The sequence below is a fragment of the Nematolebias whitei genome, chromosome 12, assembly GCF_014905685.2.
Source record: "Nematolebias whitei isolate Nwh7 chromosome 12, NemWhi1, whole genome shotgun sequence".
Taxonomy (NCBI): domain Eukaryota; kingdom Metazoa; phylum Chordata; class Actinopteri; order Cyprinodontiformes; family Rivulidae; genus Nematolebias; species Nematolebias whitei.
In genome coordinates this window covers 34,021,260-34,035,931 of record NC_056509.1, presented here as the reverse complement: position 1 = coordinate 34,035,931, position 14,672 = coordinate 34,021,260, and the positions used below count along the sequence as shown (strand labels likewise).

The 14,672-nt window shown below is 37.4% G+C and overlaps 1 protein-coding gene across 2 annotated transcripts; it reads left to right on the top strand.

The window, feature by feature from the left end:
- The first annotated feature begins 364 nt into the window (after nt 1-364).
- On the top strand, nt 365-13,872 carry fbxo25 (F-box protein 25). 2 transcript variants are annotated; one of them, XM_037685463.1, is made up of 10 exons: nt 365-498; nt 1,266-1,443; nt 7,556-7,659; nt 7,957-8,006; nt 8,104-8,196; nt 8,290-8,383; nt 8,478-8,662; nt 8,949-9,131; nt 9,442-9,585; nt 13,206-13,872. In XM_037685463.1, exons 2-10 carry the CDS (start codon nt 1,316-1,318, stop codon nt 13,293-13,295), a joined length of 1,071 nt encoding a protein of 356 aa, XP_037541391.1. In that variant the 5' UTR covers nt 365-498; nt 1,266-1,315; the 3' UTR covers nt 13,296-13,872. The 2 variants fall into 2 exon arrangements, with proteins under 2 accessions (XP_037541391.1, XP_037541390.1); XM_037685462.1 differs by having other exon boundaries at nt 9,442-9,594.
- The last annotated feature ends 800 nt before the right edge of the window (nt 13,873-14,672 follow it).

Genomic DNA, 14,672 nt, shown 5'->3' with positions numbered 1-14,672 from the left:
ATTCATTCAACCTATATACTCATATACTTTATATAATCAATTTATATAGTTTATAGAAAACAATTCAGAATAACTGACCAGGCATCAGAGCAATTTTATACAATGATTAGATGATGGATAATAAGGCAGTTTAGGTCTTAAAACGTATAAAGGTATTGCAAAGCCACATCACTCACTCGGCTGTACAGTAATCCCGCTCCCATTCCCCATCTTCAAAATAAAAACACAAGTACATGTGCGCAATGTTCGATCACGTGCAGAAGAAAGCCCCAACAAAACAAACGATTAAAAAAAAAAAGAATAAATGACAGTTGTGGTGTCCAATCAGCGGCGCGATTTTGGGTAGCAACATCGTAAATACTGAAATATTAGCCAATCAGAGAGCAGCAAGTGGGCGGGTGCTAACTCAGTTTTCCACAATGTATTTACTTCCGTCAATATTTCCACCACTGCAGGAAGAAGCAAACGGAGGCGCAAATAAGCTGTTTGACTGCCAAGGTTTGTTTATGTCTTTCTTTTTTCTTTAAAGAGCCCAGCTGGTGATAGAAAGGTTCAAATTGTCTCTTTTGTTTCTGACCAGATAAAGCGCATTTAGCAGACTGACAACGGTTTAGTTCCGTTAAAACGTCGACGTCGTGGGCACCATTTTTTTTTTTACTGAGTAAAAAAAGCTCAACTTCGAGAACTGCGTCACCGTATTTATTTATTTTTTAACTAACACTTTTGTTCAAAACCTCGTAAATATGCTATAAATGTAAAAAAATGTGTTGAAGAATCACAAACAAAATGTCTATTTCTTACTAGCTAAATCGTTAACTTGTGGCTTTTAAAGTGGAGATAGGCCCATAGCTCATAAGTGCTAAAATAAACTATTTCAAATGCATGTGGTTTTACAGCTTTGATGTATTTATTTTAAAAAGTAACTCTTGAAACTATCGTTTTTGTTTTATCTAGTGTTTTAGTTTGCCAGAAGTATATTAGCATCATTTGAAAAAGTTTACATTTCATAGTTTTTGGTTTGTTTACAAAAAAATCCTGATAAAATGATTCTCTGAATCAAATGTGAATTAATAAATGATTACCCCTCACTAAAGTAACACACACTAAATTTTAGTATGGTGTTTTCAATTCAGACATAACAGCTGTAGTAATATTTCTGAATACTTTATAAACCACAATGCCTATTTTCAAATAGAGAGGTGTTGAGTATTTATGAGTCTTATTTTTCTGTACTTTATTAGTCCTGTTACTGTTTGATCCTGTAGGTGTTTGAAGCGGCAGCAGACCTCTGCTTCCCGTCCTCCCCTCTTCAGTTATGCCTTTCTTAGGCAAAGACTGGAGGTCGCCTGGATGGAGGTGGACAAAGACGGAGCACGGCTGGAAGAGGCTTGTTTTCTTTGGACATGAGTTGGAGGACAGCAACAAAGAGATAGACCTGAACGAGTAAGATCATGGGTTGTTTGTTGCAGATTGTTGATTTCCATTTATTGACGTTTTTGTTAAACATTACACCTTTTGATTAGGCGGTGATTTATCCAGATTTGATAAGAATTACTTGTCTGCACAGAAATCTTTATAAACATCTCAGGATTTCTGTACACATACCGTTTAAAATGAGTATTTTTCCAACAATTTTTACTGACATTCTCTCACTACAGTGTTAGAAGTACATTATACCTTCAAATTACACGGCATTCCAATACAGGGATGAAGCAACTTTTTGATGTAATTTTAATTATTTGATATTAAACTGTGTTTTAAAACAATATTCAGAGTAAAATGCAATAAAAGCACACAATCATTTTGAGTTTTCCACATCTGAGCCTTGTTGAACAGAAAAAACTATTGATGTCAGTCTTATTATAGTAGTTTATAAGCGTCAAAGTTCTTATGAATGCATTCATAAGTTCATAGCAGGGATTCCTGGATGGGAACACAAATTATAGCTTCAAATGCACTAATAAAAACAAACAAAAAAACAATAAGGTGATCCCTCACCTACGTGGGTTACGTTCCAAAGACCTCCGCGCTAGGTGAAAATCCGCAAAGTAGTGGAGTTAAATATAATATATATAATATAATATTTTATTTATATATATATACTTTTTTTTTTTATCTGCAATGCTTTGAAGCCGCAAGAACTGAAACTGAACCGCAATAGAGCGAAGGACGACTGTATATTAAATAGTTTGGCAATAACTTGCCACAAATTGCTTGAAACATACTTGCGTTGCAATGTTTATAAGTCATTAGTATTAGTTCTATTTCTCGATCTTCATTATTTTGAAATGTATAAACTAGAACAAAAAACACACATCCTGTTTAAAATTGCAAGTGTCCAGCCACAGTGTAAATAAACGTGACAAAAATAAAACCTGACTTGCACACCGCAGGACTTCTTCACCAAAACTTCATGTATTTACAAACCTGAACGATGTTCGATAAAAACAAAATGTCACCTAGCACAATAAATAAATAATAATACAATAAAAGGGCCTGTAGTGAAGTTAGTGAAGTTCTGCAGTGTGTGTTTCACAAATCATTCAGAAATTTGAATTTGTGAGTCCACAGACGTGTCATCGTTTGCTTTATCCTCGTTAGAAAAATCTCTCTTCCTTTCTCCTGACCAACTCTACCACTTCGTATCAGTTAAAATGTCTATTTTCAGAACTTCTGCCATGTTTTAGTCAGATAAATAAACTCAAAACATAATCTTTTTTTTGAACGAGCGCATACACGTCCAGCAGAAAATGTTTACGGGATGGAATTCGAGACGTTTGTAACTGTGGCTTATCTTTAATACAAATAAAAGTTTGTTGTAGTTTGCTATTATCAATGCCTTTTTTGAGCCACAGCTGTATCTGATCCAGCCTGAGTACAAACTAAACGTCCCTCAGGGGAAGAGTTTAAATCAACAGATGATGTGTTCAAGTGACAGACATGTCTAAGAGACTGAACTACACTGACAGACCTGCAGGTACTTCTTGTCAGAAAAACTCTTACAGACAGTTCTTACCAGGGCCAGGTCTGACAGACTTTCATGAGGTGATCTGTACCCTGCAGTCGGACTGTGTTGGGGGGTGGGGGTGTTAGAGAGTCGTCATGGCAACAGACAGAGTTGAGGACAGAGAGTTGGAACTCAAATCGTTAATGCATCTCATTAGAACAAAAAAAATCTAAAATAAATGAGGCATATATGTGACCCGTGCTGGCAAAAAGAGTCACAAAGAGGAGTTTTTTCCATTTTTAAGTAATATTTTCAAATTCTCCATCTTAAATGCTGTAAAATGATTTGTAGTTTAATGAAATATGGCGATTTATTACCTGGCCTGACATCAAGCTAGTTAATTTTTACGGGAGTGCTGGTTTGAAAACTCGATTGTTTTTTTGTTGTTGTTTTTTTTGGTCCGGAGTGACCAGTTCTATTTTCAGAAGGAAAAGGATATCCCAGTGTTACAGTGTTTAATCTGGATTATGAAGATTTTATGCCATTCAAGTTACTAGGATCACCAGATGTCTTTATGAACTTATTTTTATGGAAACCTCACTAACATCAAAAATTGTATTTTCACGTTTTTGCACTACAGCCTGTGCTCATTCTGACCACCTTCCAGCACGCGTCACGCATATTGACATGTAGCTTTCAGAATGTGATTATTTTTGTTTGCGCAAATAAGCAATGAGAAGATGTAACAATTAAAATGGTTTCTAATTAAAGTGTGTAAACTTGACCTTCTTACATAATCACTTCTTGTAAAACTACTGAAAGATTTCCTTTGTTGTCTAATTGCTCTTTATTTTTATTTCATTCAGCAGATCAGAGTTTGAGATTTGAATCAGTTGTTTTCACAGTAAAAAACACGAGTTAACTATCATTTGTCAGTTATACAAATATGCACCCTAAATACAGTCTATATTGTGTAACAATTGTAAACACTAACTGCTCATGTGTTTACTAAAATTAAGGTTGCTTGGTACTAGAAAAATGTTCGGTCAAAGTTAAGATTGATTGGTGTAATGAAGTTTAAACACAGTAAAGGTGTTACAGTAAAGTAGCATTCCAGAGATTTTGCCAACTGTAACATTAATACCTTTAAATTTTAGTCAGTGCCTTTTGTGTGATTTTAAAGAGCATTCTTTCCCCTGGTGTTTATCGGCTTCACTGCACTATAATTACTACGGACTCTTAAAGCGCAGCCGATCCAAAAGGAACATGTTGTACCTCATCAAAGTTAGCGTTCTGCGTTGCCTTCAGTAGTGGAGCTCACTTTGTTATCAGCAGGAAACATTTATTGCTTCACAAATATCCTATCTGGAAATGTCTGGCTGGAACAAGGCAGATAAAAGGGGAAGCCCCCCCCCCCCCCCCCCCCCCCACTATCATCTGTTTTTTGTTTGATCGTTTCACCTATCCATATATTACACATTTTGAGGATTGTGGTGGATTGTATCAAAATTTTTTTTGCAGAAGTTCTGTATTATTTACTTATTTGGCATTTTTAAATTCTCAAATAAGACGGCTTGTTACAAGAACATTTTATTGACCGAAATGTGCCATTGAATATTATCAGCAACTCATTTTTAATGGCTTTCTCCAAAGTCAAGTCAGAAGTCAACTCAAGCCTAATAGGTGATTAGTATGGAACTAAATATTTCCATAAACGTATCAGACAGCTCTAATGTAACCGTTTTGTTGATTATTAAGGACAATAAGACAGTTTAACTTAGATGGATGCAAAGTGACAGCAACAAACCGTTTCATTGTTTAGCTCACAGAGAGCAGAGCTGTTGATTTATTAGTTGCTGACTGGTGAGCGAGACTCACTGGAACCCCTGCAGCAACTGGTGATATCTCCCCCGTTACTGTTATCGCTTTTTGTATCGATTGGCCAACTAACAGCTTCGTGTGATTCTGTCAGCAGTTTCAACAGACGGGCAAAAGAGATGGCTTCAGACAGTAACTCATGACATCACTCTTCAAAATGGCTGCTTTTAAAACACAATCTCACTCAAAGATCAGTGACTTCATAAAACAGCAGTGTGCAATGTTCCTTAGGTTGGATTGTGAGAGTGCTTGTTTAAAAGCTTGATTTTTATTGGTCTGGAGTGATGTCATCAGGAACTCCAGCCATATATTTAAAAAGAGGAATCCCAAAGCTTCACAATGATGCCAGTCATTATACGAAGGGATTTCTCAGCACTGAAACGGCTTGCAAAGAGAAAAGGTCCGTTTCAGAGGAAATTTTAAGGATTATAAACCAAAAAATTATTTCAGAACACATATCTGTTAGAAAACATTATTTTAAAGCATAAGGAAAAATACAGGTGCATCTGAAAAATTATAATATTGTGAAAAAGTTCTATTTTTTTTGTCAAGTTATTTCAGAAATATATATTACATAGATTCATTACACATAGAGTAAAATAGTTCTGGTAATTTTGATGATTATGGCTTACAGATCATCCATCCATCCATCACCATCTTTACCCGCTTCTTCCTTTTGGGGTCGCGGGGGTCACTGGTGTCCATGTCCAGCTGTCACTGTGAGAGAGGTGGGGTACACCCTGGACAGGTCACAAGTCTGCTTACAGATAATGAAAAACCAAAATTCAGTGTCTCTGAGAATTAGATTATGGTGAAGAGGTTCAGTATTGTAAACTCTTGGTGTCACACCTTAATCAGCTGATTAACTCCTAGACATGAGCTACAAAAGTCTCCCTCCTCAAGTCCAGCCACTCCTGAACCAGAGACATTAGAAGTGTCTTACCTGCTGGGGAGACAAAAAAACTGGACTGTTGCTCAGTGGTCCAATGTCCTCTTTTTCAGGTGAAAGTAAATTTTCATGTCATTTAGAAATCAAGGTCCCAGAGTCTGGAGGAAGAGAGGAGAGGCCCAGAATCCACGTTGCTTGAAGTTCAGTATGAAGCTTCCACAGTCAGTGATGGTTTGGGTCCATGTCCTCTGCTGGTGTTGGTCCACTTTGTTTTTGAAGTCCAGTCAACACAGCATCTACCAGGACATTTTAGAGACTTCACGCTTCCTTCTGCTGACGAGCTTCATGGAGATGCTGATTTTAAGTTCCAGCAGGACTTGGCTCCTGCCCACACTGACAAAGGTACCAAAATCTGACTGTGGAATATTCTATTTTTTTCTTATTATCTGTAAGACATAATTATCAAAATGACAAGAAATAAAGACTTGAAATATTTCACTCTGTATATTGAATCTGTATAAGGGGGAATGGTGGCGCAGAGGTTAGAGAAGGTGGACCTGTGATCGGAAGATCAAAAATGTGGGTGGGGTAGGTGAAGAACCCCCACCCTCATTCGTCCCACTCTGGGCCCCTGAGCAAGGCCCTTAACCCCCACCATCTGCTCCTCCAGGTGTCCTAGATGGCAGCTCTCTGCTCCACACAGAGGGCTGTGGTAGCTCGGTGGTTGCGTGATGACCTGACTAAAAATTGTTTGATGTTTTTATGTTTGTTGAAAAAAGAAACTTGTCCCTCAGTTCAGTTGCAACTGCAGTCCTACAAAAAGTATTTTTTTTAATCATTTCAAGGATTCCTCTTTTGAATGAAGAAGACAGGAATTGTCCTTTTACGTTTTGTAAGGAACCTTGGAGTAGAAATCCACATTTGCAGGAATGGTTTATAGATTTGGACGTTTTCTTACAGTCTGAAAATTTATATAAACATTTGTTTATTGTGCAGTGAAGAAACAAAGAGAACTTTAAATAATTACTTACTAATTGCAGTTAAGACAAAATAATGAACTTTCACATGAGGAAATGGAGAACCATGTGCTTTTAATCTTCTACAGAATGTGGGCTGAACTTGGACCTGGCTATGCTTCTTCAGCATTTACATTAATTCTTCTATTAGGTGTCTGTTTCAGAATGTTTGTTGGAAGGTTCAGTGTTCTCGAGATCAAAAGCTTTTCAGCAGATTATCTCCCAACATGTCAACGATCTGAAACATGCAACCAAAGCAGAGTCCATACCTGAATCCCCTGAATCAGTAGCTACAACACTGATTACTGACGAGTAACATGAAATATTTCAGCACCAGGATTTTTTTTCATAAATTTATTTATGAAAAAAAAAACCCCACTGTAAATCAAACCATAGTGTAAGCTGTAGGTCTAAAATAAACTTTATACCAAAAAAGTTGCACACAATCAATCTTACTTTTACCCATCTACGTGTCAAATATGATGTAAAGAGTGTGTTATTGTTCTGTGTTAATACCAACAACACAGTCTGAGGGTAACGCCAGTCAACTGGACACAAATGTCTGCAAGATGGCAAGGTTGCATCAGGTACTGGGTCTTAGCTTCAGCCAGTGGACTATTATTGCCTGGAGAGTCCGTTACTGTTATAACAGTTAGAATTATCTATATATGCAATTTGCTGAACTTCTTTTTTTTTTTAAACTATGACATGATAAGTAAAAAGTTAAATGAGATCTGTCAGGAGGCAGACTCATAGAGTTGTACTACAGTTTTCTGGAAAAACACTTTTATTAAGTCGTTAAAAAAATAATTTCTTTGTGATCAGATTTTGCAGTGACAACAATGAAGATCTGTTTGTCGGAGAGGTACGAGAACTGGTCAGCACCAAGAGGAAAAAGGACTTCTTCAACAATAACGCCAAATCCCAGTGTGAGTTTCTACAGTACCTCACTGATATTTGGGTTTAGTAAAAAAAGTATGAAAATTGAAATACACGTGTAGAGAAATGTAAAACTGATTGACACAGGATCTGGGCTTTGGCAAAAGTTGTGTTGAAAATGTAACTTTTGAAATGATTCTCGTCTCCATTTTCATACATAAAAACTGAACACTCTGGATTTTTGATGCGCAAGTGTCAAGGTGTACAAAGGTCGAAGCAATGTCTAGCTCATATAGTATATTGTTCCTTTCATATCAAACTTTACAAAGTTTTCTTTTTTTTTTTAGTTGTTTTCACAGATAAATGGATCTACGTTCAGAAAGGGAGCACTAAAGAAGTGAGTACTGAACAGTTCCTTGTGAACCACCAGGGTTTATTTTAACCTGTTAATGACTGATCTCACTATTTGTGCACATTTTCTTTTGTTCTGACAGCGACATGGATACTGCACACTCGGAGAAGCTCTCAACCGACTGGACTTTTCCAGTGCCATTCAAGACTTGAGAAGATTTAACTACGTTGCAAAGGTGAGTATTAATGATCACACCTTCTTTGTTTAATTATATGGTCTGTACAGTTACCTTTGCTTCTTACTTTCTGGTTTTCTCCCTAATCCACAGCTTTTTCAGCTAATTGCCAGGTCCCAGCTGACATCTTTAAGCGGAGCTGCCCAGAAGAACTATTTTAATATTCTGGAGAAGATCGTTCGAAAAGGTAAGAAGACCTGACATTTACGTAGACCAAACCTACTGACTCATAAGTTATGTTTCCTCGTGCTTCTGATTTTCTTTTTAAATCCGGTCTCCAGTCTTAGAGGACCAGTACAATCCACGTCTCGTTAAGGAGCTTCTGCAGGACTTAAGCGCCACTCTCCACAGTCTGACCATCCATGTTGGCAGATGTGTTCTTGTGGGCAATGTGAACATCTGGCTGTGCCGCTTAGAGACTATTGTTAAATGGCAGCAGGAGCTCAACAACATGCAGATCCCCAAGGTAAAAAGCAGACCAATGTGCTGTGATTTTATTTATTTATTTATTTATACTTTTGAACACGTCCAGGTGCAAATAGGATTTATTGTATGCCAGTAGGTGCTTCCAAAACCAAGAAGGTGTTGTGGCCTTTTTTGCGGTCTAATGCCTAATCAGCTCAACATTTTGCTCCCACTTTGAAGTTAAACATAAAGTAAAAGATAATTGATTCCACATCAGCCTTGTTTAATAAAACAGTATTTGTGCTCAATTTATTGCAACTAATAAAATAAATTTGTTGTTTTCTCAGCAAATGTACACCGGCATGTCGTTCAATGACTTGCCACTACACATGCAGGACAAAATCCTCGGCAAGTTATCTGACGCCTGTGACATCATAAACCTGGGACAGGCCACGCCTACGCTGCACATCCTCAGTGAGCACAGGACGCTGTGGAAGAAACTCTGCCACTTTCACTTCTCAGACAAACCGGTGAGAAAGTGACAAGTTTTATTCTCCAAGCTGAAGTCGGCTTTCATTTTTACTTGCTTTAGTTATCTAAATGGTTTATTCTTGAAAGGTTCATATTGACCACTAGAGGGCAGAGTTGTACCATTATACACCCAGCTTTTAATGATTTCTTTTCCTCAAACACACAAACTTACATGTGAGCTCCCAGAATGGTGTTAATGATGAGCTTCTAATTACACTTCGCTCCAATTTTAAATATAATTCTGTCTCCTGTGATTTAGCCGATTGTTTTATGTTTTTTTTCTTATGTGCCCCTTTCATACATTTCCAGTTCTGTAGGAATCTGGTTCTGGCGAAGAACGACAACGTGGACTGGAAGCTGATGTATTTCACCCTGCAGAAGCACTACCCCATGAAGGAGCAGTACGGCGACACGTTGCACTTTTGCAAACACTGTAGCATCCTCTTCTGGAAGGTGAATGAGGTAAACTGCTGCAACCACATTAACACACCTCATGTGACGGGTTTTAACAAACATTAAAGTTGTTAAAGTCTTCAGCATCAGCGTCACAAACGCTCTGCAGGTCGAATGAGAAAAAGATTTAGCCCTGGTTTTGAACGTGCGTCATGAACTTCTAAAAAATCATCTAAAATGTCCATCCATTAGCTTGTTCCCAGGTCGGGTCGCGGGGGCAGCAGCTTGAGCAGGGAGGTCCAGACATCTCTTTCCGCAGCCACCTCTTCCAGCTCTTCAATGTTTTAAATTAGAACTGTTTTACACACATAGAGAATATTTTTGACCATTTAATTTTTTTAACGTTTACCACTTTTTACAAGAAACTCAATTTATTTTTTCACAAGGAAATCTAACTTTCCTCATTTCTCCACATCCCATCAAAAAAACGAAACTTCCCCAGTTTGTCATAATAATACTCTTATGTAGACATTTAACCTTTATAATTTTTTGTGATTTGTGTTTTTTTCTAAACGTTCAGAACTTTGTTTGTCCTTGATGTTTCCTGTTCCAACATCTGAAATGTGACAGACATCAAATTACTATACACAGAATTTAAACTTTGTTTAATCCAAAGTGATTGTTTTTTTTATTTACACTTAAGAATATGGAAACGGGCCTGAGCCAGGTTTACACTTGTGAACATGGTTTTTAAAACCATTGTTGGTGATGCAGACATGTCTCTCTCCTTTTCTCAAGTCTAAAGTAGCTCCTTTTTTTAAATGTAATTTTTTATTATTTTCTTTTTGGGGCAGCTGTGGCTGAGTGGTTAGTGCAGCCGTCCTCCAATGGGAGAGCTGGGGGTTTGATTCCACCAGCAGTCACATGTTGAAGTGTCCCTGGGCAAGACACAGAACCCCTCATTACCTCCGATGTGTGTCCCATCAGTGTATGAATGTGATGTAAAGCTCTGATTAGTCTCTACAGATTCAGATTAACTTATAGAGATCTAGTAGAGTGCTGTATGAATGGGTAAATGAGGGCACAGGTTGTATTGTTACCTTTACATTTCTTTTGAATATTGCACATCTTACATAGATTCCTCAACCCAAGCTGATGCTCTTCACCCCGTCTTCCATCTTGCTTGTTGTTTTATTGTTTTATTCCTCTCTATCGCACTAATCCTTATTTTTCCTGCACGCATTTTTGGGATGTAGCGCTTGTTGATGTCTCACTCAACAATTTCTTCTAAATGTCAAGCAGATTGTTGAAGTTTGGGACGTGTGGTGAAGCAGCACAAATCACATAGTTTTTGTTGGAAGTTGCCGATTGTCTCAATTTGGGCAAAGTCTCTGTGACCACAAATATTTGTGTTACTTGAAAAACAGACTGAAAATATTGTAATGTGAACCTGATTTAACCTGAACTGGCTTAAATCTTCATACACACATGCCTGACCAATTTTGACACCTGTTTTTGTCATTAGTGGGCTGTTACATGTAAAAATAAACTTAATGCATGTGACGTATAAGTGGCTCATTACATTGACGCGACACTAAAGGGTAGTAGGGATGCACAATGTTGAATTTTTGGCCAATGTCCGATATGCCGATATGTTTAAATTTATTTGGCCGATAACCAATGCCAATATTTTTCCCTAGACCTACTTACAGAGACTACACAGCCTTCTCTGCTGTGGAATTAAAATACTACATTATTGTGCATGGTCTTTGTCCATTTGACCTGCTACCAAATGCAGATGCCAAAAGGGGAGCTGAAAATGATGTCACACTATATAAATATATAATACAGATTTAAAAAAAACAGAGCCTTTTATATCGGTGAGTTATTTTGATGGAATGGCCGATGTCCGATATTTAATTTTATCGCCAATATCGGCTGATACCATGCCGATAATATTGTGCATCCCTAAAAGGTAGGTGGTAATTTTAGTGAAAACTTTAGTTGAACTTGTTTGGTTGCCTTTCAGAGCGGGACAGAGCTTTAAAAACACTACAGCTTAGCGTGCACAGTTTCTGTGTAAAGTTTCTCCCAGATTACATGTTTTCCTTTAGATTGCCCTCACAAAAATAGTCTAAATTATAATTGAAGTGATATCTTGGTAAATATTTAACCTCTTGTAGTGAAAGGAAATGTGTATTACCCTTTTGTTCCAGTAAATTTCCAGGCACTCATTGAAATGAGCACACGTGAGCACTGCCAGTTGCACTAATCGCTGTAATCCAGTGGATTTTGTGAGCTCGTGCTCAAAGGTATAAATGTCCTGTTTGTTCGCTGCGATTTATTGATCTGGTCTTGAACCCGTTTCAATGTAAATGAAATGTTACGGTGAATGTGTTTAGGATTAGCAGTAAAAACTGATCCTGTACTCTCAGTTCCTCCCTGGCTGGTTCCCCTCATGTTTAATGCTGCATCCTCTCCCTTGCTTGTCTCCCTTCCTGCCTCCTCCTTCCTGGTTTCCTTCTCACTGATTCCTTAAGGATCGCCGTGTGGCTTTTTTATTCAAGGTACTTTGTGTTCCTTCTTTTATTCACCCGTCGTTCTATCCTCTGTTGAACTGATGACTTGTGCGTTGTTCAGATTTCACTTGACGTCATCACGTTTTGTCACAAGTGTTTAGTAAACGGCGGTGTTGTTTTCACATGGCACATAATATTTCTGTTAGATCTCTGTCAATAAAAACTGTCTCTAACACAAATGTTTCCGTCTGTATGTAAATCATTATAAAATGTGTTTCATTAAATCAGAGAACAGTTTCATTGATGCTGGTTAGTTGCAGAGACAAAGAGTATATTCAACCAGCTAGCTAACTTTTAAATCTCAGTACAGATGTAAATATAATGGTACAAAACATACAAAGAACTGTTAAATGTTTTGTTTTGCGCTAACACAGCTGGATTAATTCCTACCAGAGCTGCCAACTCAAACAACAAATATCCACCTTTTCTTCACAATCAGACCCTACACACATCTGGCAATAAAACATAACTGTGTCACGGTGAAAAGACCAACATCACAAGGACAGACGAGAGAAAAAATAGATCATTATTGACAGTTTGAACTTATTTTATTTATAAGCATTAATTGATTGATTTAGTGGCCTAAAACCTTCAGCTTCTGTTCACATTTAAAAACAGGCCAATATTGCTTTAATTTTCTGTCCATATACCCTTTGATATTTATTTATTGTAAAGTCTAACTAATCTGTGCTGATGACTTTTTTTACTTGTTGCAGGTTGTTGAACTGTGAAAAATGTAGAAAATTTGTTTTATTTCCCTTTTCTGTGTTTTGCAGAATGTTTCTTATGGTTCCTCTTTTCTGTGTAATAAACTGAACCTGAAGCCCATGAGAGCTCTTTTCTCACACCAGTAAAAAAATGAACTGTTACCAGTTTGGCCTCTAAAGTTAGCAGCATTGTGACTGCTAAAGAGCTGGTTTATGGAGTCAAACTACAGATTAGCAGTTTTTTTTTTTTCTTCCTATGAGCATCGGAACATCTTAATTCCTTTGTAAATTTCTTCTTTGTTTTTTTTAATAAACTGTTTTGCATTAGTCGTCTCTATTTGTTGACGTCTTTTGGTTCCATTTCTAACTATTTTCATGTTAATTTTTCTTTCAGGACTTTGGCCACCCCTGCACAGCCAATGATCCGGACAGCTGCCTGATGCCCATTTCTCCGCAGCACTTTATCGACCTCTTCAAATTTTAAACTACCCCGCGATGGTCTCGAAGCGAAAAGTCCATTAACTCCCAATCCCACGCCGAGCCTGTGGACAGAACCTTGTTGTTGTCTGCTCAAATACAAAGGGCTCCAGTTGGACAAAATGTTTACGTTTTGTTTTTGTCAGTGCACAAGAAGTCCTATAAAACAAAGTGTTGGTGAATCTAAAAAGAATTTTGTTTTTTCTGCACTAATATGTGTCTTGGAGACAGAAAAAAAAGCTGCTCCTTTGAAAGGGAATATGTAAGTATGCTTCTTCTTTTGGCTCTTCCCTGTCACAGCGAGTCATCCTCCTCCATCTCACTCTGTCCTCACTCCAGCTACCTCCACGTCCTCTCTAACTCCATCCATACATCTCTATCTTTTTCCTGGTAGCTGCATTTCTAACATCCTTCTACCAGTATACCCACTGTCCCTCTGGACATGTCCAAACCATCTCAGTCTGGTCTCTAACTTTATCTCCCAGATGTTCAAACTGTGCTGTCCCTCTGATGATCTCGTTCCTAATCTTATCCATCATTGTCACTCCTAAGGAGAAGCTCAACATCTTCATTTCTGCCACTTCCAGTTCTTTCTCCTGTCTTTTTGTCCACGTCTCTGTCTCCAGACCAAACAACATAGCTGGTCTCACAACTGTCTTGTAAATTTTTTCTTTGCCTTTTGCTGCCATTTTTTTTTGTCGCAAATCCCTCCTGAAGCTTTTCTCCATGCACTCCATCCTGCCTGGACTCTCTTCTTCACCAGTGTGCAATATAAATATATTGAAAGGATTTAATGTATAAAACATGTTCTGCATGTTCATGAGAAATGATCAGTAGTTGGTTGGATGTAAAAAAGTTTTAAAGATTAACGATTAACTCAAAAAGATGGGAGTTTGTAAAATATTTATTTGATAAAGTTAAACTCGATTATGAATCGTTTTGGTGGCGTTTTTCTGTTTGTCGTGTTTTTCTCTGTTTACAAACTTCTTGTTGTCTTTTGTTAGTTCCTGCTGTGTTCTTGTGTACGTCAAATGTGTCGAAACTAAAAAGAATTAGCATTAAGCTCTATTAGCTGAACAAGTTTTTCTACTTTTGTCAGAAGTGTAAAGTAACTAGAAGGAAATGTAAATTTCAGAAAATCTTTTGTAATCCTCTTCCAACTTTTGTAATATCGTTTACTGGTTCATGCTCGTAATGGTACTATTATGACTTTTATTGGGTAAGAGACAAGCTATAAAATAAATATTCTAAGAAACAATTTCCTTGATTAATCTTTCTGTTTGCAGTTTTATTATTGTATCACTTTTGTCATTTGAATTCATCGATGCAAACATTTTACACAAAAAAACCGTATGAGTTTCATGATCAGCAATGTTCCTATAAA